The 27551-nt window shown below is 41.1% G+C and overlaps 1 protein-coding gene across 2 annotated transcripts; it reads right to left on the bottom strand.

The window, feature by feature from the left end:
* kiaa1328 (KIAA1328 ortholog) lies at positions 1 to 27433 on the bottom strand. 2 transcript variants are annotated; one of them, XM_012870748.3, is made up of 12 exons: positions 27344 to 27433; positions 25229 to 25264; positions 24874 to 25130; positions 24664 to 24755; positions 24367 to 24482; positions 12466 to 12587; positions 10483 to 10871; positions 9301 to 9519; positions 9007 to 9087; positions 8805 to 8896; positions 8570 to 8681; positions 1 to 1029 (listed from the first exon to the last, which is right to left on the bottom strand). In XM_012870748.3, the coding sequence occupies exons 1-12, from the start codon at positions 27396 to 27398 to the stop codon at positions 801 to 803; spliced, it is 1800 nt and encodes a 599-aa protein (XP_012726202.3). In that variant the 5' UTR covers positions 27399 to 27433; the 3' UTR covers positions 1 to 800. The 2 variants fall into 2 exon arrangements, with proteins under 2 accessions (XP_012726202.3, XP_036008092.1); XM_036152199.1 differs by lacking the exon at positions 25229 to 25264.
* Between the last annotated feature and the right edge of the window lie 118 nt (positions 27434 to 27551).

Below are 27551 nucleotides of genomic sequence, written 5' to 3' on the forward strand. Positions count from 1 at the left end.
GCCTGGCTAAAATGACTGCAGCACCATGTAGGTTTTGACCCAAGCATTACCTTAGTTTGATATATATCAAATTATTTTTCAGGTCTATACATAATACGCAGGTCAATATACAGCAGTGTATCGATGCTCCGTAACATGAGAGCAGTGGCAGCTGGCCCATAGGGGGCAATAGGGCGCCGATCCTCCTTAAGCGCTTAGGAAAAATATAACAATATATGTTTATATTTTTAAAAGGATCAATCTTAATAGTGTGTATCTACATGTTTTTAAACAATATTCCCATCTACTTACTCTTATATGTTATACAGGCTCATGCCCAGTTGATACCAATATAAATGTGAAGTTAATGACTGCCATTTAAGCGACGTCTCTCATACACACTCCTAAAAAAATAAAACAGAAAGGAAGGTGTTGGTTGTTAAAAAGAAGCAACTGGCTTATGTTTCAAGGGATTTACTGAGGCTGCGGATTTATGCATAATACATTGAGTCAGATTCAGAATGGACAATTGTGAGTCATGAGATTCAGTTTGCATTTACATTGCCAAGGTCTTCAGAAGCAATAAATGCAGCTCAGTGTTAAAACATTCCAGAGGTAAAACATGATTTCACTTACAAAGAGAAGAAATTCTGAATAAATATACATTTATTTGTATGGAGGAGGAGGGGGGGGGGATTGGGACACATAGTGGCCAATAAGAACACGATCAAAAAAAATCTAAGTCATCCTAATTTCAGAAAACAACTGAAGACAAAAAGGCGTCATTAAAATGGTGAATATCAAGTGATTGATTTTTTTTGTTAGCAGATAAAAAAAATATCTTCCAGTATCTGGCTTTCCTCCAGGTCCTGCTGAACGCTCTGCAAAGAGCTCCCACCAGGAGTAAGCAGGTTTATTTCTGCGGATTTAGATCCAGTGACGATTGAACTGTGTCGCGACATTCTGGGTCTTCGAGCAGCGGGCTTGTACTGCTTTGGGGCAGAGACGGGACTAAAGATGTCCAATACCTCAGCCAAAGAATAATCCAACCTGAAAGAAAACAACACTTTTTTTTACTTTTGATTAAGCCTTATTATTGATTTTCATTCCCTGTCTGACCTTAGTTTGCTTTACCATGTTTTAAACACTCGAGCCAGTGGAGTCTTTCAGATACTGAAAGCCCAGGGTGCCAACACAATGTTCACAGGATGTACGCTCTCAGTATTCTCAACGAGTAAACACCCATAAAATCAGGATGGACAGACAGACTGGATGGATGGAAGGATATAAATATCTTTCCAGAACAGGAAAATAGTTTGCATTTGCGTTGTTGCAGAGAAATCCACCAACTGTACAACCCCGCAGAGTTAAGTAAGGACGGCACAAGGCGAAGGATCAAACTGAGACAGGCTGGAATCTACTTGAAGGAAACATTTGTCATTCACCTTTTACTTGTTAACACAGACGGTCTGAAAAGCAAAACTCTGAGTATTAACAAAAATCTTTCTTGCTGAAGTTCCTGTGGAGCCCTAACAAGCAGAGTTAACAAGTCAAAACCACTGGGGCGTCCCTGTAGAAAAAGAAGAAGAGGGGTGGGGTGGGGGGGGGGATGATTTTCGCAGGTGTGTTAGAATAAGCGGGAGAGGACCTGGCGCTTTCTTCCCCTGGAATAGAAATGAGGGAGTGTGCAGCGAAATAAATAAACCAAAACGGGGGAGATTAAGCTAATAGAGATTCAATCCCTCAGTCTGGCTGGCTTGATAAATTATTCAGTGTATACACAGCCGAACGACGGCCATTCCAGATACAAAACATGAATTCTTTAAAGCACGCTCCACTGATCTTGCCAACATAATTCTCTGCTCGTTTAAAGCTGCATTGATTTGCATCGCGCCGCTCTGCACACAGCTCTCCCAGGTAGAGGCGATCTTCGGGATGCACTTGTTGATATGCATGTGGGTGGCCGGGCCGACAGACAGACACACGCCGGTGCAGCTCCCAATCAGCGCGCATTGGTGTTCCTCCGCACGTACCTGTGGACCTTGATATGTCGTGTTTTCAAGCTAAATCAAGGAAACGCATCATCAGTGGCAGAAAGGCTTTAAAAAGACTATATTTTGATTTGGATTAATTTATGCATGTACAGTTTGCGCAATGGGAGAGAAAAAGAAAGTGAATGAGCTGAAAGGATGATGGTTGATGGAAATGAAAGGGGGAAAAAAAAAAGCTGAAGCTAACTGAAGTAAATCTGTCCTCCTTATTTCGGTCTGCTCCCCGTCAACCAAAAAAAAAGGGGGGGGGGGTGGAGACAGAGGGGGAGTATGGCTAATGTGTGTCTGCTTCTATAGGAGGGACTGGAAATGAGTGCTGCTGTTTTGGATAGAAAGCGGGGCAGAGGGGGAATTTGTGCATGTGTGTTTGGGGCGGGGGTGGGCGGTGGGGGACTTTTGGACGGGATGCCTCACTCGAAATGTGAGAATTTGCATTTTTATTTGTTGATTTATTTAATGGACGGGGCTCTTAAACAGCCATCCATCAACAAGCGACATCTCTGTAATGAATAATGCATCACTTACCGGCGGTCACAATCTATAACAAGCGAGGGGTGGGGGGGTGGGGTACAGTTTGAGTAGGAATGAGGGAGCAGACATGGGTGGGGTGGCAGAAGAGACGAGTGAAGGCGCCGAGAGATTGCATGAAGACTTAAGAGAGAAAAGCAATAGTGGTTTTCAGAGCTGCCTTTCTCTCTTGAGCAGAGTTGGTGTAGAAGTTGTGCAAAAAGTCAAACACCGCCAGAGATTTTCTCCCCTCAAATAGAGTTCAGAAACGGCTGTGTTGCTTCTGAGCAGGAGTTTAACGAACAAGACTCCGGCATTACTGGAAAAAAAGCCTTTGGACCTGGAACAGTGGGTCACTTTGAGGGCATCTAGAGACACTGGATGGCTCAGACTTAAGTGCTTCCATCTTCTGTGCCAGTCAATACAGTAAAAACCCATTTATGGAAATGAAAGAAGACTATTTCACTTTAATGGAAAAAAGAAATCTGACTTACAGTACCTTGCCAAAGTATTCATACCCCTTGAACTTCCCGAGCTCATTTCACGTTACAGCTACAAACTTCGACGGACTTTATTGGGACTTAAAGACCAAAATAACAGAGAACATATTTGGACAGTGAAAGGAAAATGACACATGGTTTTCTCTTCTTTTCTATTTTTTTACAAATAAAAATATATAATCAGACCCCTTTACTCTGACACACATAAATAAAGTCCAGTTCTATCCATTCTTTTAAGAAACAAAGCAAACAGGTCAAGGAAAAACCTGTTGAGAAGTCAGAATAGGTGGGCAGGTTTGAAAATATCTCAAATTAATTAATCAGAGAACGAGGCCCATGATTGGTCTGCAAAAGCTGTAAAGATCCACAGTTCAGGTAGGAGAATCTGTCGACTATTAATCTGGCTTTCATGGAGGGATGACAAGAAAAAAAATTGTTGAAAGATAGCCACAGCTTGTCACGAATCAGGAGACAAAGAGAAAAAGGGTCAAGAAAGTGTTCTGGTCAAATGAAACCAAAGCTGAACCTTTTGGCCACGATGGAAACCTGCCTACATGTGAACTAACACTGTGCAGCCCGCTGTGAAAACACGGTGATGATAGCATGCTGTGGGGGGGCTTTTTTCATCAGCAGGGACAGAGAACCTGGTCAGAGTTGATGGGAAAATGACTGGAGCTACAGATACAAGACAACACTGCAAGAAAATCTGTTGGAGGCAGAAAAATGCTGAAGGTTGACCTTCCAACATGAAGCAGCCCTAGACATACAGCCAGAGCTACAACAGACCAAAGCATATTCATACGTTCAAACAGCCCAGAGAAAGTTCAGACCTCAATCCAACAAACAATCTGTGGCAGGAGTTGACAACTGAGCATTTTTGCCTTGTAATGTTTTAGAAAATTGGAAAAGCCCTTTTGCAATACCAACAGTTGCTCACACTTTGTTCATTTTCAAGCAATTTAACCTAACCTAGTATCTTATTAAAATGAAATGGCTATCTTTCTCTTTTTAAAATAGGTTTTCCTCAGTCAACAGGTGAACTGGTTTCTTCGTGAAGCAGTTGAGTTCGTGCGATCGGCTCTTCTTTTCTAACAAATTTAATTCAGACGCTGCGTCACCCAAACACAATCTAGACTTGCAGTAAATTAACAGCATTTGTGATGCATGAAGGTTTTTGAAGTCACCTTGAAAATTGTTTTACCTGTGTAACTGCAGTGAAAGGTGGTTTTACAAGTGCTGACTCAGAGAAGCTGAGTATTAATGCACACCACACTTTTCAGATTTTGATTTTGAAAAGTCAGGTATCATTTTACTTCCTCTTCACAGTTGTGTACTACTTTGCGTTGCATACAACCCTAAAAAACACATAAAACTTTAAGACCAGGCTGATCGTGCATCCTGTATGGAATAAAAAGCATCATCACTGTCCACCATAAAAACTCCAACACTTTTCTTACAACTCGCACTGCCTACTTGATTTGTCTCTTCCGGTAAAGACCGTCGTCTCGCCCCGGTGACTCTTTCCAGTTGTAGTCCAAACAGAAAGACAAATAAATAAATAATCCCATAATAGAAGGTGCGTACACCCCGCATGACAATTTCCAAACCAATCAATAGCAGGCGGGCGAAGGCAGGATAGATGGAGATGAGATGGGCAGGGTGCGCTGGAACTGTCTCATTACCAACTAGCGCAGGATTCATGAAGGGATTAAGGAGGTCACTTAATGTTAACACCTGCTCTGGATTTGAAATTCACACATCCAGATTGTAATGGTTGAGATTAAACGCCCATAAGGGAGCTATTGTTGTCCAGCTGGGGGAGAGGAGTCTTTACGCAGAATTATTTTTCATTTGCCAAGCTTCTCTGCCTTTGTTGGTTTTGGGCCTTTGTGGCATATCAGCTCTATCAGCTCTAATTACGGATTTCAAAATATTCAGCTTGAATGCAAATTAAAATAAAATTCAACACTATGTGTTGTCTGAACAACAAAATATAAGGATTTTTTTTTTTTTTGTTAGATTAAGACACTCATGGAAATCAAATCAAAAGGACACGTTTTCCAAATTCTGATTTCTTTTGACAATCTTATCTACCCCATAAAATACCTAAATCCAGTTTTTCAAACCATGTAGGAACCTGACAATTAAAAAAAATAACATCAAGTAATAAAGTCCTACTTATTCACCGCTAACGTTCATCTTTTTTTTCTAAATATAAACAACAGCAGATAACGGCTACAAATGCAGGTTCAGTCAAACCAGCATTACCTACTGACTACAAGTAGCAAAAGTCGTCTTAGGGGCAAAATTCCTCATTACAGTTAGTGTAAAAAATACTGTGCAGCTAACAGTCTATTTATTTTAATAGGCTTTGGAGGTGAAAATGGATGCTAATAAGATCTTATACCCTTGGTCCCCTGTTGGAATTAATGGCCCGCTGCCAGAACTCACAGCTTAAACTTGGACCACGCACAGCTTTGATTAAGAGTTAATCGTTGCGAGCAGTAAACTTTGAGCCGTTTTAAAAAACTATCTCTTTTAAAAGCCTTGACCGTCCTACAAATGCCGCATAAAAAGCAGACGTCTATAAAAGGCATCAGAAATGTGACGTGGATTTAAATATATAACAGGGATGGTGTTTTATTAAATGTCTACATCATTTGGAATTGCTTCGCAGCACCTCGAATTTTCCATCTATATGTCCACAGCAACCAAGGAGTCCTCCTGCTGCGTAAAGAATGTGCACAAGTGCATGCAGTAGGACGTTTTGCACTGGGGTTAATTACCATTTAGTGACTCGGACTAAAGCCTGACACTCTCCACCTCTCATGTCTTTCTCACCGTTTCCATTGTTCTCCATCTGGACCTAATCTGGCAAGTCCTCGCTCGGCATTTTTCATGTTTTCCAATGCTCTCGCCGTCAAACACTTTTAACATCTCTCCCTAACGCTCGCCTTCTTGGTCTCATTACTGTGGCAGAAAGAGAGAGGAGGGAGGGCACTGCGCGCATCCAAGTCTGTTCAATTACACCTGCTGCAGGATCCCTGCTAGGCCGACTAATGGAACGCAGCGTGTCTCCTGACAGGCTGGCCACCGCACCAAGCTAGCCCTGTAAAAAGCTTCATTTAGCTTCTCACAGCTCCAGAACTTAGCCAGACGAAGGGAAATCATCATTTAGCTACCAGCTCTGCAACCACTGCAGGACAAAGAAGAGCTGCAACATCTGAAGTTTCTATTTGCTTTCTTTATGTGTTGTTAAGTTGGGAGATCTTTTTTTAAGTACAAGGGGAAAAACAGCAAGCGCTAACTGCCTCGAGGAATCACAAACAACTCATAAAATATACCTAATTATCTCCCCAGTGATTTTCCTCCCTCTCTTTCAGCACCTTTATCTGCATGCGGAGCTTCAAGTTTCTGATCTCAGGTTGTTCCCACAACAAACCGACCCAAAGCCTCTTTTAGTGTTGCTAATTGCCTCTCGCTATTCTGAGTTCTAGCCCCGCAGGTTTCTTCGTGTGAACAAATGGACACTGAGCCACCAGTATTAGAGGTTGGCTAAAAACATTTAGATTCTAAGGCTAATGTTGATGCAGGAATGTAAAACTTTCGGTAACTGATAGTCAATTTTCTAGGGATATATTTGATTTACCCATCTCTTGCTGGTTTTGTTTTATCTGGGAATCAAAGTTTGTCATTATTGGGGGTGAATGAAACATCTATGCACTAGTGGGCTGAAATATAGCTGCTTTTTTCTTCTTCTGTGCCATTACAGATCTGGTGGCAGATATTTCAGGTTACCGGCATGTAATCTGAGTGTATCTATCGATAGATAGACAGATTGTGCTCTTCTGGACTGAGATGTCTGATGTTTCTCCAGGTATCTGAAGACGTTATTGCCCCCGAGTGCTCCCATGACTACAGGCACTATTGTTATCTTCACACCTTCCAGTCTCTACCCTGCTCGGGAATATGAGGGGTGGGTGAGAGAGAAGTGTAGAAGTTCTTCCTGACTGAAAAAGGCTCAAATTTTCATCAGTTTCAATATAATTGAAGCTTGAAAATGAAGATAGAGGAACCACAGAGATGCCTCAAACTGTCACAATCCACATGTATTTTTTTAAAGTGTAAAACTGGGTTCTCAACCCGCTTTTTATGCCACCAAAGAAGGAAAAAAAAGTTGCTCTGTGAACCAACTACTTGAATGCATTGTAGAAATCATATACATTTCTTCTTCTGAACAATTAAAATAATGATGCCATGTTGTTTGGGCCCATGATGTTTTCACCTAGCCTCGTGAGACCATCCTGATCTCGTGAGCTTTCAAGGTTTCACTCGCAGATCAGTCTGGCTACTCTCCGTTAAAGAAAATTTGGAGCCGTTCACCAAACGAACGTCCAATCAGCGTTGGCTTTGAGGCGGGTTGAGGTGTGACGCAACGGGAAGCGCGACAGTTCAGTCTAAAGAACATGGCGGCTTCAGCCGATGAAACTAGCGTTAGAGTGGCTATCGAGCAAGTTTTATCGGAATTACAGAGTATTTCTTTGCTGAGCTAACGAGCCTTTACCTGCAGCAGCAAGAGTAGCCAGTGGCTTGTGGTTGTGTTTTCGTCGTCGCTCTGTTACGAGCGACGACGAATCTGATTGGTTCATTTGGCGCGTCTATCACCAACATAGGCCAATCAGCTAACCAGTATTTTCGCCCCTTCCCAAAGTTACTTCAACGGAAGGTTTCCAGATGGATATGCGAAGCAAATCTATCTGGCGGAGTCAGGTAAGTTTTCACCAGCAGTGTTGACCTGTGTGTGCTAAGTCACTATCTGGCACAAAAACGTTGAGTTGAATTGAGGCATGTAAGAAGGATTCACAGTCCCTTTAGAAGATATAGAAGACTAATGTTTGGATAGCGCTAGCCGTGCTAATATAAGGTACTATAGCCAGTTAAGATGTCAACTTCACAATCATTTTGCCTTTGTTCTAAAATATAATTAAAAACTTGGCTTTAATGTAGAAAAAGTTCAGTCAAAGCTATCGTTATCAGGTAACCGGGATAAAAAAAAACAGTCCGAGACCTACTAGGGAACTGGTCCGCAGTTAACGCGGTCCGGTTATGTTTAGCGCGGTCCAGTTCAGTCTGCTGAGTTATCTCAGTTACCGAGCTCGGACTGGTCTCGGCTCGGTTAAAAAAAGTGTAGAGTAAACGGGCCTATAGATGTTATCAGCTCTCAAGAAATTAAAACAGAAAAAAATTAATATCCTAAAAGATGTAATGAGCCCAGATCAGTTCATAACTACTAACGGATTAATACTTTTTATACCTGTACTATTGAACACGTGCTGTTTTGCAACGTTATTTTATGAACCTATTGTTTGTCAAACAAAATTAGGGGCACCTTTACAAGAATTTCCACAATCCATACTAAAATCCTACTGCTACTTTTCATGAGTTCAGAGATAATGGTCACAAAGATTTAACAAATAAATAAAGAACATGTTTATCAAAAGTCTAAATAATGTTAAGTTGACATCTGCTTACCTGGTTTCTGGGGGGTTATGGATTACAGAAACTGGGGTAGGGAAGGTTTGGCCAGAAGGGGCTTTTATTGGAGATGTGGCCATGTCCCTCTGAGACCGTTGTAAGGGATTGGCTGTGAAAACATAAGACAACAGTTGCATCAGAAAAAAATAATTGCAAGTGAGAAAAACATGAGTATGTGGTACTTTGAATAGGTGCAAATAGTTTTACAAGCAAATGGAAACGTGAATGTTACCGTTTCCAGTGGCAGAAGGAGCAGATTTAGCCTGAGAGGTCTTTAAATGCTGGTCCTGTGCTGCAGAATGAGTCTCCACATCCTCAGATGACCTGCACATCAGAAGCTTGTTTCTTTCTATGGCTCTACAACATTCTATGGGTGCGAGTTGCTTATTTGATGACCAAGTTGAGGCTCTGACTAATAATGTTATTCAACTTACCTGGAGGGCAAATCTTGGTGGGAAGGACCCTCTGGCTCTGATCCTGCATTCTGAGTGGTTGAGCTGCTGAACTGAGCCTGACTGGGTTGTTCAATCCAAATGAAAATAAAGGAGAGCAAAAATCAGAAAAAAAACAGGTCTGCAAAGTCCGACACGTGGAAAGTACGCGGGGCGGCAACTGACTGGATGTGTTAATCCAGAGAAGAAAGTAAATGCTTATCAACGTCAGCCTGTAAGTGTTTCCCAGCAGTGCCGGCGCGTACGGGTCGCGTTGCTTTGGCTTGTATGTTCTACCTGCTGTGATGAAGTCGTGACTGTCGAAGCTGCTCTGTCTGTCTGCTGAGCCGCTCCTCCTGCTCGGCCAGCCGTGCCTGCAGCTTCTCTCTCTCCGTCTCCAACTGCATCTTCTGCAACAGCAGCTGGTGCCGCTTCTCCTCCCAGTCCTCGTGACCCAGCAGAGGCCTGGCGAGGGCCTCCCTCGCTTCGGCAGTGATCACGTTCCCGTTCTGCAGCCTATGCGCAAATATGTGCGACATATGATCTACGTACATGTTTCTAGTTTGGGTGTGCTTCTGAATGAGAAAAATTACTTATAGAAGGAATCATATGGGAGACACTGCCTTGCAAAGTTACTTATATCCCCTTACCCTGTCTACATTTTTCACATTATAACCACAAGCTTCATGTTTTTCATGTAATTTATTGGGATTTTATGCGATAGAATGACAAAGTATCACATAACTTTCAAGTGGAAGAAAAATGATACATACCGAGTGTTTGGAGATAAGCTCATACCCGTTTGAGATGTTTGACTATTTGTCTTTGTAAAACAGCTGAAGCTCAGCCATGTCGGCTAGAGCGAATTTACACGTCTCAATTTTAAGTCTTGTCAAAGATTCACAATCGCATTCAGGTCTGTACTTTGACTAGGCCATGCCAACAGATGGTCACTGTCCTGCTAGAAGGTGAAACTCTGTCCCAGTCTCAGATGCTTTGCAGCTACCGGCAGGTTTTTCTCGTGGACTTCCCTGTGCTCTACTCAATCCACCGTCCCATCGACTCGGACCAGCCGGCTCCGTGCCGGCTGAAGATAAGCATCTGTTGCATTTTATGTTGAGGATGGTGTGTTCGAGGTTATGTGCAGTGTTGGTTTTCTGCCATGCATAAGACTTTCTGTTTTATCTAAAAAGTTACATTTTAACTGCAAAATGGAACTTCTTAAGGATTTCTTTCAACTTGGATTTTATTTAATGCTAAACAGGTGAAAGGGGCTGAATACATGCATAACACACATTTCAAATTTACCACAAATCTTTTTTTTTTCCTTCCTCTACCCAGTTTTGCAGTTCTTTATGTTGGCTTGTCACATAAAATCCCAATAAAACAGAGGTTTGTGGTTCCAGCTGGACAAAAAGTTAAAAAGGACGAAAGAGTATAAATACTTTAGGGAGACTCTGTGCATCAACACCACGTTACCTTTGATGCTCCTTCCGAGTAAAGGTGTCATGGTGGCAGTTCACCAGACAGGAGCTGCTTTCGCTCCTCCAGTGCTGTGTACCATAGCCAGTGTCATGACAACCGTCTTGGCAGCGCTCGCATGTGCAGCATATGCGTGGTTGCCTGCAGTCTCTTTTCTGACGCATGTGCTGTTTGGTTGCCCCGTCGTTTGGACTCCACTCACTGTCACAGGAAAGAGAGGCGGGGTTCCTACACGTCTCCACAGCAGCTCTTCTCGCATTGCCGCTCCTGAACACCTGAGCCGGCTGCGCTCCGCCAGCAGCAAGGCTGAGGTACGAGCCATCAAAGAGTGAGCCATTAACTCTGCTTCTAGAGGTCCTGCTGGGGGGTTCCTCAGAACCGGGCACCTGCACAAAAACCAAAAGGACAAATGTTGTTGTTGTTTTTTTGCCAATTTAGAAAGCCTCTGAAACTCCAATGGAAGTTTCAAACCTTAATCTACAGCTAAGTAACACAACGGAAATCCTCCGGTCCAACATTAGGACTTAAACTAATGCCCCAAGGCTCTAATGTGCCATAAACTCTTAATCTGTTTGCAAAAGACATCGCTTTTTCCAAGGGCTGCCAGAGCACAGGCTATGCAAACCGCAGTGCTTGGATACACCATGTGGAGACACCGGTGCAGCCAAAAAGAGCTGCTTTGATCTGTCTGAACTTTATAATGCCACAACTGTAAAAATGTAACAGTTGCTGAGAGACTAAGAGGAAAACTTTGCGTTTATGTCAAGATCAGGAGCGTTATGAGCTACACACAGTGAGGAAAGCCCATCTAGTATACTAATGGGGAAGAGACTGAGTAATTTGCTGTGGGTCAGAGAGCAAGCAAACACTTATTATTCAGAGCCGCTGTGGGACAACGAGGTTGACAAAGTCACTATTACTCACAGAAGCCCCCCCCCCCACCTCCCCGAGTTGCATCTTTGCCTCTAAAAAGTCACCTTGAGAGAGAAAAGAACTAGACTTGGTCAGGTCAAACACTGAATTTACCAATCTACTTTCCTGAGCCCTTTTGTTTGACTTCATTTTAAAAATGTCACAGATTAAGAAAGAGTGATATGAGAAATTTGTAAGGACTAAAGAAAAGACGCCTTCAGTGCAACTCAGAATCCGACCCTACCTGCACTACACTGTGCACAAATCTGCTAAAATTAAAGGCGTTTGAAAATCCTTTAACAAAAAAGCGCGTTCAGATACGATTCTATATGTTTTATTCATAAAATCAGATAATATTTCATCACAGGTGTAGGTCAATATAAACTTAAACAGCTACAATGCCTCAATATGTCAACTCACCAAAGCCGCTTATAATTTAATTTCCTTTTTCCAAAGGTAGTACAAAAAAATCCATTTCATAATTATTTGCAAGAATTCAAATAACACTTAAAAAACGCTGCTCTTCAAATACAACCAGGTTATTTCATTCATGTAGTACTTTGCTTAAGCGAACAACTTCAATTCGCTGCCATATGGGTTTTAAACATGATAAATTTAGGGTCAAAACATGATCAAAACAGGACGCTGTCTGAATGTTGTCACAGCTCGGGGTAAGTCGTTATATATCAGCAGGCAAAAGAAAGTCAGGCTGATATTTGCCACAGCGGTCCATATTTTATAAACATCAATATCGCCCGACGTTCCGGCGGACTCCAAAAGATGGCGAGCGGGCAGCGGTCCCTCTGTGTGCTGCAGGGACAACATACCGCTGCAGCCAAATGTAACTTGCTCTACAATGAGCTCCAATCAGCAAAAAGCCTCACAGCAAGAGGCTCCGCTGTTATCTTCTTTACTGGGGGGAGCGCTCTCTTTCAGAGGCTGCGTGTGCGGCAAATCAGACCTGTGAATATGATGTAAGGGCTCACACTGAAATATCCCCACCACCTCACTAGAATCTCTAAACAGTGACACTAACAACCATGCGACCTTTCCGCGCCCGGGCCTTACCTTATTGTGAGCGGGCTGATGGAGCTGTGCCGTGGACTGGTTTAACTTGGCCTGTTGCTGAGAAAGGTACTGTTGGTAGAGGCCAAGCAGCTCCTGGCACTCTTTGTACTGTTGCTGTAGGCCTGGTGGACCCAACGTTAAAGAAAACAATGACAGCACCTCAACTTGAACATGTGAACCCCTCACACCCCTCATCCAACGTCCATGTCGTTGATTAAACCAACAGACAACATCAACTAGCATTAAAAGTGTTACACGTTTACGCAACGTTTTATATTTTGTTCTTCCCCATAAAATATTTTTCACCTGAACTGTACATAATTTACACGATGCCTTGCAAAAGGATTGATAGATACTAAGCTTGAGCTTGCTGGTGAAGATTCTCAGTCATCCAGGTCATGGTCATTCCAAAAAAAAAGTAAAAAACAAAACGACGGAAAACAAGTCCAGTTGTTTTGTTTTTTACTTCTTTTTTTGGGGTAAGCTTGAGTTAGTTTTGACCAAATAACCAAAAATGTCAGTCAGCATGTTAACACCAAGTTTTACCTCAGATTCCTAATTGGTTTTAGGCCATTGTGACTATGATGCGATCTAAATGCGTTTTATTCTAGCTCTACCCAGAATGCTGCATTCTGGGTGATGTTCCGTGTTAGTTCTTCCTCCACATAAAGTCTGCGGCAGACTGAACAACTGGACCTGGAAAAGGCTCTCTTTCAACAAAGGCTTTCTTCTTGCCACCACTTCATAAATGGCACATTTGTGGGCCATGCAGCTAATAGTCAACAGATTCTCCCACCTGAGCCGTGTGTATCTGCAGCTCCTCCAGAGTTACTGGGACCCTCCTGTTTGGCTGCTGCTCTGACGGAAGCTCTCCTGGCATGGCCTGTATGTTCAGGTAATTTGGTAGCTGTACAGCACGCTTTCATTTTTCAGGGAAAGGCTTGATCAGTGCTCTGTGAGATGTTCAAAGCTTTGGATATTATGCAATAACCTTATTTTGCTTTAAATGCTTCACAACTGCCTCCTCACTGGTCTTCATGATGCTGTTTGTTCACTAATGTTCTCTAGAAAACCACAGAATACCTGCATCTATACTGGATTTGTACGAAGAGCTCTATTTGCGAATGAGGAGACTTCTGAAGGCAGTTGTGCCACACTGCAAAAACAGAACAAAAAATAAGTAAACTTTTCTTAAAATGAGTGTACCTGTCCTTGATTTCAGCAGGTAAATAAGATGCTTTGCCAGTGGAACAAGATTTTTGCACTTAAAACAGGAACAATTCATCTTTGTCGTCTCATTTCAAATGCAGGATGTCTAATTATCTTATTTTAGGGGAGAAAATACTCATTCCATTGGCAGATAATGTAATTTACCTGCTCAAATCAAGGACAAAAAAAATCGAATTTTAAGAACATTTTACTTATTTTTAGGTCTGTTTTTGAAATGCACTGGAGGTTATTCAGGGGTATCAGAGTAAAGGGGACTGCACACACCACCCTTTTCCAACTTTTATTTTTGAATTTCCCTGTCAAGCAATGTAACATTTGACTGCTGCTTTGGGTTGGTCCATAACATACAATCTCAATAAAATGCATTGGCATTTATGGTTGTAACATAATGAAACAGGAAAAAGTTTGGTGAATTGAAGACCATTTAGCAAAAAGGTCTATTATGGTACGATTATTTTCCATTGGTATCTTGAACAGGGGTTGCGTTCACTATTTATTTGCCTTGCGCTCCTGGCTCTATATCTCCAATCTGAATTGAAACCTCCGCGCTGTACCACGACGGTAGAGAGAGTTGCAACTCTCAAAAACAAGTGGAGAGAAGAGTTCAGCAAAATCAAAGTTGTTGTTGTGGCATGTAGCTTCTCGCCATCTGGGCTGAGCCAAGCTGTGCTGAGCTGAGCTGGGCTGTGCCACGCCAGGCTATTTGCCAGACAGAGATTTGGCAGCAAGAGGAAAACTAATCTGGAACGGGACTACTGCTGTGCCTCAGGAGTCCACTAATGATAGTGGCAGCACCACACCACACCAACACATACAAAGATAATGAGCACGAGAATGGGGGGACCGCACACGGACACATCAACACGCGTGCAATAATCAACTCTGAAGTCCTAGGACACACACACACACACAGGCGAACACCAAGACCCGAGAGTGCAAATTCCCGACAAGCACAGCGAACAGCCCACAGACAAACACAACAGTAAAGCAAGTCATGCACAAAGCAAGTGGTATATACACACACACACACACACACACACACACACAAGCTGACCATAAAGTGTATTCCTCCAGGTCATATCTTTTTATGATGGTGGCCATGCTATCCCATCTGATGAGTTTTTCTCAGCATCCATTTGCACACACACACACACAAAAAAAAAATAGCTTCCGTTTAAAGAGAAAATCAAAGTTCAGAGTAGAGTCTTATTGAAGGAAATAGTTGGCGGAACACCGAATAAGAAAACACTTTCCTTGTTAGACGGCTTCAATCAGGCCGCGGAAATGAAACGGGAGGGAAAGAGAAGGGAGCGAGGACGACTTTGAATTGAGGACCAGACACCAGGCAAATGCGATGCAGCGACTTCCATAAACACGGGGAAAATGTGAGAGAACACTTTGATTAAACTCTCAGCCTCACTCGGGCTCCTGGATGCCTGCGCCGATCTCCATGAAAGCAGCGCGGTATGGAAAACCTAAGGACATCACAAGGGCATCGCATCAAGCAAGCCTGCACTGGGAGGTCTGTTTATGCAGCACAAAGATGGAACATGCCTCCTAGGCTATAGCTTGCCTCAATCCAAGGTAGAATATCAAATACGTGAATAAACAAAAGTCCCACTTCTTATATATCATCACATATACATAAATGCTGCTTCTATACTGTAATGCCTCTTTGTTTAAAACCACTCACTGGAGAGCAGCTGATTGCAGCTCGGATGTCATTACACTAAACATACTTCCCTTCCCCAGAGCCTTGGACATCAACGCTGTGCAAACTCCCACTTTACATCCAAAACTACAAAGTGCCCCCCCCACCCCACTCCAAAAATACTCCGAAGCAACGGGTTGGAGTGAAGAGGCTTCAGATGGAGCCTGTCAAAATGATTCACTTCCCTGTCAGGCAGAGGCTCAAATGAAATAATGAAATCCATTTCAAGGTGGAACAAATTTGCACAGAAGGAAAGGGGGGGGGGGGTTATTTTAAAACCCACTTTAGTACTCTGTGTCAAACAGATTGAGCCTGAGCAGGGATGCAAAAGGGAACGGGGGCAAAGAGCCTGATGCACGATGGCTGTTGAGTACATCAAAAGTGTGTAGGGAAGAAATGACAGGGAAGTAATAGAAGATGACGGTTTACATAACCGTCTCAATAGCACCCGATTCTGGAGGATTCCAGTCAGAAAGGAGATGTGAACGCGCTTCACAATTCAACCCAAAGAAGCGCACGCTGACGAAACCGTGGACAGACAGCCGCGTTTACGATTGGCAAATCCCAGCTGGGTGGAGTCAGCGGTCTGGACGGCTCACCGAGGAGCTGGCCCACAGACAAACACCACAGTGACAGTAAAGCAGAGGTGCCGCTGTGTGACTATTTTTAGTTTTTTTGACATACACCATGAAATATATCCACAAAGAAAAATGTGGACATATTTTAGTCCATTTTGCAAAAGGGACTAAGCACCAACCAGAACTTTTGTGGCCGAATTCTGATCTGTGGTATTGGTAACGCTTTGTGCTGCCAGTAGCAGTTTCCTCTATCTTTTTCTTTCAGAACTATGATATAAGAACGTATAAGGGCACCAAAGTATTTTTTAGCCTTCCTGCAGTGAGCGCTTCATTAATTATTCATAGTATGAGCAGAGGCTACATCACACTTTATGGTGAGAGACAAGTCGCTGTAAAATGGGGTTTTAAAACAAAATAAAATGATTAAAAACGATTTAACCCAGTTAGTACGGTTAGCATTAGTAAAACAGCAGTCTCCATATAGTGGCCTGCAAAAGTATTCAACCCCCCCCCCCCCCCCGTGGTGTTTTTTTATGCTTTGTTGCTGCACAACCCGGAATGAAAATGGATTGTTTGAGGGTTGGCACCATTTCATTTGTAGAACCTGCCTACAACTTTGAAGAATAGTTTTTTTGTATTGTGAAGCAAACAACAAATAGGATAAAATAACCAAAACCTTCAGCGTGCATAACTGTTCATCCCCCGTAAAGTCAGCACTTTGTAGAGACACTTTTTGCAGCATTTCCAGGTCCCAGTGGCTTTGGGTCGGTCTCTATGAGATCACCACATCTTGCCACTGAGATTCCTGCCCATTCCTCAAGGCTGAACTGCTCCAGCTCCTTCATGTTGGATGATTTTCACTTGTGAACAGCGATCTTCAAGTCTAACCACTGATTCCGAATTGAATTGAGGTCTGGACTTCGACTAGGCCATTCCAACACATTTAAATGTTTCCCCTTAAACCACCCGAGTGCTGCTTTAACAGTATGCCTCGCGTGATTGTCCTGCTGGCCTCTGAGGCATTTTAGAAAAGGTTTGTTTATACTGACTGATCATGTGACTCAGACTGCACACAGGTGAACTTCATTTCACTAAATATTAAAGGGTAACTGGCTGCGTCAGAACTTCTAAGAGGCTTCATGGCAAAGAAGGTGGATACATAAGCACGTGCCAGTTTTTGTTGTTACCTTATATTTATATTTCAAATTTTACTTCACCAATTTGGACTATTTTGTGCTTCTCAGTCACATAAATATGATCAAAGAACATTTAAATTATAGGTTGAAATAAAACAAAATAGGTAAAATGCCAAGGGGGTGAATACTTTTGCAAGGAACTGTATGTATTTGATGGACAATGTGGATCCTTAACTCTAATATTTCCAATTCCAGCATGTTCCATGAGGAAGTCTGAAAGCTCTAAAGGATAAATCAGCGCAACCTTACTGTAGTTTGTTCATTGTTTCTGTTATCTGCTTTTAGTGTGTTCTCTCTTGCCTTCTCGACAGCATGAATAAACCGCAGAAATGTCCCCACATGGTGTAGAAAAGAAATGTTCCTTTTAACGGGCTTCTTACGTTTCTGTGTTTCCTCAGACTTTGTTTTAACAACTCAACTGATACTGAAAATGAACAACTGAGAATCATATTCCCCCCAGCAAAACTTTCCACAAAGAAATTGTTTGTTGCTGACAGGACTTCACTGATTGGAAAAATATAAATATTTCAGTTCCTGACCGGCAGGTAACCTGTCAGTAATGTTCCAGCTACAAATATGCTGTCTGAGAACAAGCCGATTTCTTGGAGGATCTGTAGTAAAAGGTACAATTGCACAATGTTCAAAAAACAGTCAATACTTGAATACGTATACGGGTTAAGATAAATCAGCACACTTACATGTGCTCTGAATTCTTGCTTATTACTAATCATAAAACTACAACAGGCCATTGGAGCCTGGCAGTCTAAATAGATCCTTGGAAGATACACTAGCTACGTTTACATGGAAAAAAATAATCAGGATAAAGGGCCGATCGGAATAAAATGTGTCATGTAAACAAGTCAATCGGAATATGATGATTGGATTAAGCTCAATCTCAATGAAATTGTAGAGGGGTGGTTTATGCCCATTGATAATCCGATCGACGTGCGTATAAACGCCTGTCAGGCTCAAGTTATTCAGAATGTGGAAAAACCAACCTGAGCGCGCATGTGTGCCCGATCTAAACGTGACGTATTTCCGCGTTGGTGAGTGGCAAAAATACGGCGGTAAGACAAACTGTCGGGGCTCCAGATACAACTTTTCTGTTCGAAAAAATGAAAGATCCCATAATTGCTGCTTACTCAGTAACGTTTCAACTGTAATTAGAAGGTCGTGCAAATCTGGCATGGGCGCTTTAGAAGACAAACAAACTCATATAATACTGCTTTGTTTACAATTTTTTGTAGTTTAGCAAAGACAGAAGTACTTCTGTGTTATTTTAGGGGAATTTTTTTAGGGGAATGTCAGGGTGGTTCTATTCAGAATAAAGCTAGGTGCATAGAAACGCACATTATGATCTGATTAATTGATTGTGTGCCTTCATAAATGGTACAATCCGATTATTTAATCCGAATACATTTTAATCTGATTGTGATATTTTGTGCATGTAAACATACCAAGCGTGAAGTCAGGATATATGATATTGCAATATTGATAATCCTATAATATTGATAATATTGTAATCCGATATAATACTCAGCTCTAACTTGTGGTTGTTTTAACGAGCACTAAGGGGGTAAAAAAATAAAGCTATTATCGGGGGTCCCATATTTGTGATATTTTAACGACTACTCTTGGAGTCAGAACCCAGCAGTCTTCAGCACGGGGCCTGAGCTGTTTAATCAAACCAGCGATCTGTGTGTGTTCTTATACGATACGCCCCTCAGTATGTTCATTTACTCCAAAATATCTGTGCAGACACTTTTTGCTTAGCACAACAGAGTAAACACTTTTTTCTGCATTAAAGATGAAAAGGAGGAATTAAACGGATAGAAGGTTTTTTTAAAGAGATAATAGCTAAATAGACATGAATGATGCCCCGTTTCTCTTTTTCTCTTTTTGTCATATTTTGATCTGAGTACAAATGCTTTTATAAAGTTTTTACTAATGATACTTTAGCAACAAAACAAGTTATGAGTGTTGGGAAGTAAAGAAATGCAAAATGAACTGATATAAAAACACTGATAAAAACCTTTTTTCCAAATGCATAACGGTATGTCTACAACATAGCCCATAATGCTATGATATGATAGTGATAAAATAAGGTTTAACTTGTGTTTAAAAGACTAAAAACTAAGAAAAACACAACCTAAAAGTGAGCACATAACAACTCTAACCAAGCGGGGTAAAATCTAAAACTGGAAGTGAGAACCAGTTAAGCATTTTTAATTGGAGCGGGCTTTTAATCACAGTAAATTCAAAGTCAACCTGCTTCTATTAACATCGGCACGTTTTTGAACAACGCAACCAGCCTTCAGTGGAGCCTTTTATAACACTACACGCTTCCTCTCAGATTGTCTGCACTCACTGAACAGCAGCAACAACAGCAGACGTTCACACTGCGTTAGGAATCCTAAATGACTTCCACCCGGGCCAATATGCCTTTAAGTACAAAACTCCTCCTTCCTATCACCACCACAAATTCACTCCAACATGCCAGTCGGTTGCAAATGTCAGCCGAATATCCCTAATATCAAGGGTACTTTTCTAACTTATGCTGGGTAGCTGGGGGCTAACACATAGTCCCCCATTCTTTATACCTCAGACAACGCTGAGTCTTGGTTAGATAAGATAAGCTGAGGCGTAATGGAATTAGACTTGACAAGACCCTCGCTCAGTGTGCTTGCCTTTGGTGTCTCCTTAACCTTTCCAAGAAGTGCCCGAACCTTCTTCCGAAGAAGGGCCTTCCTGACTCTTGCACGTACTTTAAAAGACTATGCTACCCCCCGCCACACCCCACCATACCCCAAGGTGCTAGGAATCAAACACGTTTTCCTCTTAAATACCTTTTAATGAAGTTTAGAAGTTTGCTGTAAATGCCAAGTCTCCGAGCTAAACCGACTTTAATAGAGTTGTGCTTTCCCAATTTTCTCCGCTGCTGTTGCAAATTGTGCAAATTACCAGCTGGGTCAAATACACTACAAACTGTGCAGCCTTAATGTAAGACAGACCGTTTTGAAATGCTCAGGTGGGTGAAGGGTTCCTGAACACTTCCTGTTACAAAATGCCAGATTTCCGAACACTCCATATTATCTAGTCTCTGGACAATAGTTTGATTTTATTACATCATGATGAGACATATTACAAAGCTCAAGACCTCCTGGTATCTGGGTACACAGTCATTCAACAAATCAGAATATGCTTTCTGATGAGTGGCTTTTGAAAATAACCCTTAAGAAGATGTCACACATGCTTTTCATTAAGTTCATTCTGTTTTTTTTATTATTATTATTTCTCTGATGCTCTGATGTGCACACATACCTGGCAAATAAACCTGTGAACTGAGGTACTGAAATAAATGAACTTGTCAACTACAATCTAATTTACTGATGAATTTAATTTACTGCATAATTTTCATGTTATAAAAGTGGGAAACGTAAACATTAATAAAAAGGTTAGGAAAAAAAGAGGACAAGAAAACGTACAGAGTTTCATTACTTCATCATCTTGAGATAAAGTCTCAAGCAGATGAAATATTTTCTTTTCTCAAAATAGGACCTCAGGCTGTTTTTGATTAGATGTCTTTGGTGTCTTTATTTCAATAATAAAATGTGAAGCTTGTTTTTTAATGGCAAAATCAGGTTTATTATCTTATTTTTTTTTAAAATGATATTTTAAATTAACGTTAGTACAGCTCATTTCTTTCAGAGATGCACCCTTCAGGCGTCTCCCAGGCCAATATGGATTTCCATTCCCCTTACAGGTCTGAATTGCTGATTCTAATCGATTTATATTTAAGTTTTTCTAAAAATCATAAGCACTTAAGAGTGTGTTTATGAACTGCAGCGTCTTTGTTTGAGGTTGTGGTTTTAAATCCACCAGAAAAGAAATGACAGAATTAGCCCAATTTATGCATCAAAGAAGAGGTACCTAACCTACATCATTAGTGCATTAAATTTCATGCTGCTGCTTGATATAAGCCCAACCATAAAACAGCGGGCATTTTTAGTTTTAATGCATTTAATTAAGAATAGGGGGAAAGAAAATCAGATTTTTTTTTAGATTTTGACCTGCAGATAACCGAAGAAAATTGTTAGCAGAAAATTAACCAATACTTGATGAGTCTCATTTTGCCGAGATAAGCAGATCTCAAGTCTCTCAGGTCTTCTTGTGAAGGCAGTTTCATTATTCAATTAAACGGGGTGATATGTCAGAACTACAAAACTTTTACTCCATAATCATACTGTTTACATAAGATTTTTGTCTCTCAAAATATTAAAATTTACCTGAGAAAAAATTAAGAGATGACATTAAACTGAATCACAGCTGACACCGCTGCTAATGACAAATCAGTTTAAAAATCGCTTACTTGATTTTTTTTTTTTTAGCTAGTTATTCCGTCACAAACGGCAGACAAAAATCCATAATATTAGGATGTAAGCATTTCCAGACAGCATAGGAACCCTACTAAGCTGGTGTAGGACACTCGACAACAACATTTACCTCATGCTAAAATTAAAATAAAAACTGATCTAATTTTCCAGGTGAGTCAAAAAATATTCTGTTCTCCACACACAGTAAGAGAGCACTCACAAAAAAAAAAAAAAACACTGTGAAAACAAACACTCTGGTCCTCTGAGTTAATATCAAACCTGGTGTAAGATAATTCAGACGGTCCAGACCACCGGCTCTAACCATGAAATTGATTCTGAGCACAGCAGTGGATAAGCTGCGAGCAACTGCAAAGGACAACTGCAGCAAGCATCGAATAATCTAAACGCATCTATTTCTTTGCCTGTTGTGTCAGACTGACAGGTCTAGCCCAAGGCCTTAAAGTATCCTTAAATGAGACAACACTGCCCCCTGCAGATCGCTTTGTGGAATATTAACATAATGGTATTCAATAACTGTTTTGATATTTATAGATATTTTTATTTATTTATGAATATTTAATTGTTTATTAAATTATAATACTGCCAATAATATGATGGCATTTTTTTAAATTATTTGGTATGAAGGCTAACAGAACTAGGGTGTTTGCAAGTTGGTTTTTGCTCTTTATCTGCCACAAAAGGCAACACTTGCTGGCCTAGCCGAAAGAAAGCTAATTCTTCCCTGTTATGCTCAGTATGTTGCTTAATATAGTAAATATGCCAGTGTTTGTTCACTTTACAAAACTCTGAGACATCAATGTAGATGATGTAGAACAGTAACTTCTTTCTAAATATTACATCTTGTAAAGATCTGCGATTTCAGATTGCTAACACCACTTCCAATAATCATAGACATTAGATATGGTCAAGAAATATACTAAAATACAGCAGAGGTTGATAAGCTACTCATTCATAAAAAATACTCAAGATCGGCAAATATATTAGCCCAATCGTTGTCCCTTCAATTCCTGCCAAATTGTAGCTGCAGCTTATTTACACTATAAAAGTGCATCTCATTTAATCATTGGAAAGTGTACTTATCTTAAATTATTACACACATTTATTACACTTGACATACAAGTCTCAAGTGCTTATTTCTTTTGATTTTAATGGTTATGACATCAGCTAAACCCAAAACCCAAAAATCACATCCGAGGGAAATTAGAATGCTACATCAGACCAATAAAAGAATTTGTTTATAAAGTTATGGCTATGTTTTGTGACCTACAGCATGAAGGGAACAACTCCTGGCTCAACAGTACTCCAGCAGACAGTCGCCGACACCCTCCACCATATACGCAACTGGAAAGTGGCGTAGAAGGCAAGAATGTGGTAGTTTTTTTAAATACATAAAGAACAAAAGTAAAGATTTAAAACAATAAAAAGGTGGTGAGCTTCAATCTTGTCATAGTTCAGATTTATCCCTCTGCACTGAATAATGTAGCGCTTGTCACAATCCAGCTCACCAGGCTCACCCCGCTATCAGCGGTCACAGTTCTCGCCTATTAACCGGCGTTTAACATGGAGTCCGGTGACGATGACATCGTTCAACCTGATCAGCAACTCTGCTCTCTAAAAAGGCCATCCTCTTGTTCTTTTCAGCCTCTTGGAGACAAAACGGTGTCGCCTTCTCTACCAGTACAAGGATGTCAGTCAGCTTCACAGTAGCGATTTCCTCTGAGAGAAAAATCGAGCAAAGCTCTTATGTGGTGGACCTCCTAAGCCAATGGTAATTTCTTCAGACTTATAATTGTCTGGATGGAACAAAAGGAGCAGGGATACCTTCAACCTTGAGTTCATCGCAAAGACAACTTAAGAGTTTGGTGAAGATTCACCAGATATGGACGGAAGCTTAAGTCAGAGTTTCAAGAGCCACACTGTATTCCTTGTGCTGAGCCACTGCCGACACAGACGGTACATCAGAAGTCTCTGTCTTGGGCTAAGGAGGGAAAGGCCAGGAGAGCTGCTCAGTGGTCCACAGTCCTTTGTAATTACAGAAGTCAATTTTGCCTCACATTTGGAGATCAAGGTCCCACGGTCTGAAGAAGGAATGAACAGAACCCGAGTTGCTTGAAGTAAATCTTTTAGGTTTGTGCGGTCAGTCAGTGCTGATCTGCTGGTGTTGGTCTACTGTGTTTCATCAAGTCTAAAGTAAGTGCAGAGTTCTACCAGGAAACTGTAGAGCACTTTATGCTTCCCTTTGCTGACAAACTTTATGGAGATGTTGAGTTCCTGGTCCTATTTGCCTTAATGGCTATGATGTCACTAAGCTTGGTTGGCCAAAAAACTGGGGGGACATTTTTGTTAAAAGAAAGAGGAGACATACCAGACCCAACATCGGCCTTCCTTTACATTTCAGTGTTGCGACACGCACCAGTACTTCATGCAAAGAAGCACTGACCAGTTACTGGATGCATATACCGTACAGTAGCTGAATATACGTCTGCACCTTTGTATTAAGGGTCTTATGCAATATTCATATTCTCTGAAAATGAGTTTTACATTTCCATTAAGCTAAAAGCCATAATCATAAAAATTTATTACACGAGTTAGATATTTTTTTTTAAATCAAATCACTGAAACAATCTACCTCTTAAAAATTATTCAAATTCAGTGAGATGCACCTGAAGGGTTTGTATGACATATATATATATATATATATATATATATATATATATATATATATATGGCATTAATAATGATCCATTACGTATTGAAAATAGCATTTTCTGCCAGTACGTTTGAAAGGATACTCTCTCTCTCCTGTGCTATCATCAGGTTCTGTTCCTCTAGCTCCTGGATCTTGCGTTCAAAGTTTCCCTGTTCATCTCTCAGACGCTGCACAGACTCTTCCTTCTCCTCACTTACTCTGTGAACCAAGGGCCATTATTAGAGGATAAGAAAAGCATAGATTGTCTGGAGTTAATCAAAACATGTAAAACGGTGGACATTTAAGCGTTAAATGTACATTTACACATAATTATTCCATTTACAGAAGCTTATTACTAGTAACATTTTAAAGAGGCTCTATGCCATGTTTATTCACCTACCTGGCTAGCTCTTCAATGAGGTTTGCAATCCTCTTTTTGTCTTCAACACACAGGTCCTTCAGTGAGATGTCGCTCTTTGCTCTGCTGCTCACCTGTATAAGTAACATTTAATAGGTATGCAGTGTTATTAACGGATAGTAGTAGTATTTGCCAGCCTTAACGTACTGAAATAATTCATGTTTTTTTACAACCTACATGAAACTGATATACCTGTGGCACAGAAGCAAAAGCATCGCTGCGCTGAGAGAGGGCCTGCATAGTTGGCGCAGCATCCCTTTGATGCACTGACACTTCCTCGGTGGTATAACTTCCAGAGTATTCACTTTGAAAGTGGCCTTGTTTACTACGCGTGGTCTTCTGGGAAGTGTGGTTTTTGCCATTAGAAGGATGCTTCACTCGGATCGTTGTGCCTTTTTTACCGGATGCACACCTTAAAGGTGTCTTACTCTTCAGTCCTCCATCGACTCCTAGGACAGTTAACAGAGAGAAGAAGGAGGAAAATACCATCTGTTACAAAACTTCCAAATGCTGCATCCAGGACTGGCTGAAATGTCATGGGACTCACCAGGAACAAACACTAAAGGCTGTTCCCCTTCTGATACTGTAAAAGAAATATAAAAAAAAAGGTCATTTTAGTTCATTTTGTTGTCAAATGTCACTAGAGGTGGAACACAACATCCATCTGAATAATGGAATAGTGGCATATGGCACGGTTAAAAAGAAAGAAATGAATCCTCGGTGTTGTCAGCAAAGGCATATATTCTTAATGCGTGAATTCTAATAGAGCGCTAAAAGTCTGCTGTGGTATCTGGCACCAAGAAGACCCGTCCAGTCCTGCTAATCGTGGCCCCTGGATTGGATCTGTTTGTCCAGCACATACTAACAGCTTTATTGGGTTGAGATCTGTAGGAATTTGGAGTCTTAGTCCTCCTGACCTCATGTTCGTTTTTCGGTTCGTAGTAGTAGTAGTAGTAGTAATTATCCTGCGGGAAGAGGCCACAGCTTCTTTGAAAGGGTCCATGAGGTCAGCAACAATGCTTAAGTAAGTGGTACGTGTCAACATAACATCCAGATGAGTGGCAAGACACAAAGTGTCCAACCAGAACATTGCCCAAAGCAACACATCACCCCCAGCAGGTTTTCCCTCTTCCCACAGTGCATCCTGAGGCCAAGTGATGTTTAAAAATATGTTATTCCTAAGACTAGACCATCTTCTTCCATCGCTCTATATGACCCAGTTATGCAGCAGACAGGGGGCAGCATGAACATCTCGACTGGCCTATAGCTATGCAGTCCTATATGCAACAACCTGCAATGCAATGTATACCTTGCTATCAGAACCAGCACAACTCCTTGGGTCAACTAAACTCGAGTATATCGTCAGACCAGACGGGCCAGGCTTTGCTCCCACCGCACATCAACGACCCTTTTTTCCAGGTTCACCACTGTTCCTTCCTTGGACCAGTTCTCACAGAAAGTGACCACTGCAGTCTAGATACACCCCCACAAGACCTGCATTTCACCCCGCTAGAGCTGCATTTTTGGACATCATCTGGCCCAGTCGTCTAGCCATCACATTTATTCTTCTTTTAAAGTCCTAATGCATCGACTTTGAGGACATAATATTCACTTGCTGCCTAATTTGTCCCGCCCACTCACTGATAACCTAGTCAACAGATAATCAGTGTAATTTACTGCTACATCTTGGTTATTATGTTGTGCCTGACTGGTGTATATTTGGACACAAGTTACCACATTAGAAAATAGATATAATGTGCTTGCATAGGATGCTTATTTTAAGCTTCGGAAAGATAAACTGAAATGAAAACATATAGAGACAGATATATGAGAGAGAGAAAGAGATCTTTTCTCTGTTTTCGGAATGTCCTGTCCTATTTTGTTGTTGTTGTTTTTAAAGAAATCAAGTGAGACTAAAGTCTCTTAACAAGACTGTAACTTGAATCAAACTAAACTAGCAAAGATGGCCGAATGGCTAATAATTGATGTATGCACCAAACTCCAAGCTTTCCATGTCATTTCTTTGCTCCCTTTGTTAACAGATGAGGATTTGTTATCTCTTTTCAAACGTGAAATGTATAGTAGAGGAAGGCGGTTCGCATTTATTGTGTTAGACGAACGCATGGACTACTCTCACAGTACGATAGCTTTGAATAAAAATACCACCGTTGTTTTATTGTATTTTACTGTGTAGAATTTACTTTGGAGTGTAAAACAAGTATAACAAAGCGATTTTTACTGACTAGATAGTTGGACTATCTGCTCAAGTTGTAAGAGTTAATAGTTAAATAATGTTAAACTACCTAAACTTCAATAAATTAGCCTAGTTTCTACGTCATTGATACTGAAATAGCAGTAGGAACTGCTAAAAGTCGCCACAGGCGAGCGGGATCTCAAGGTAATATATTACTGGAATTTCTGACATATTTTAGAAATGTGCGAGACTAAAATAAATACAAATAACCTCCTCTTAAACTTCACATCAAGTAGTCAGCTAACATGTTGCCTTACTTCCTCTCATTGATAACAACTTTCCTGCTGGCCGCGCACACAAAAAGAAAGCACGAAAGCAGGACAATTTCAAACCTTTACTTATTTGCAAAGCTCGTGTGGACCTAAACTACTCTGTGAAGTGTATTAGGTCAAATAAAAGTAGATATACCGTCATTCATCCAAAATATCCCCGAATTTCCACTTCGCTTTGCTGCCGTCGCCATATTGAAACAACCGCCACCACTCCCAGGGAGCCAAGCGTTGCTAAGGACTGATAGCTCCGCCTCTATTTTTAAACTAAGAATCTGATAGGGCGAACTGTCCGAATACGGCTTTCTAATTGGTCGAAATGTGTGTCCATTTTGCTTCTAAACTGC

This window comes from Fundulus heteroclitus, chromosome 20, assembly GCF_011125445.2.
Source record: "Fundulus heteroclitus isolate FHET01 chromosome 20, MU-UCD_Fhet_4.1, whole genome shotgun sequence".
NCBI classification, from domain to species: domain Eukaryota; kingdom Metazoa; phylum Chordata; class Actinopteri; order Cyprinodontiformes; family Fundulidae; genus Fundulus; species Fundulus heteroclitus.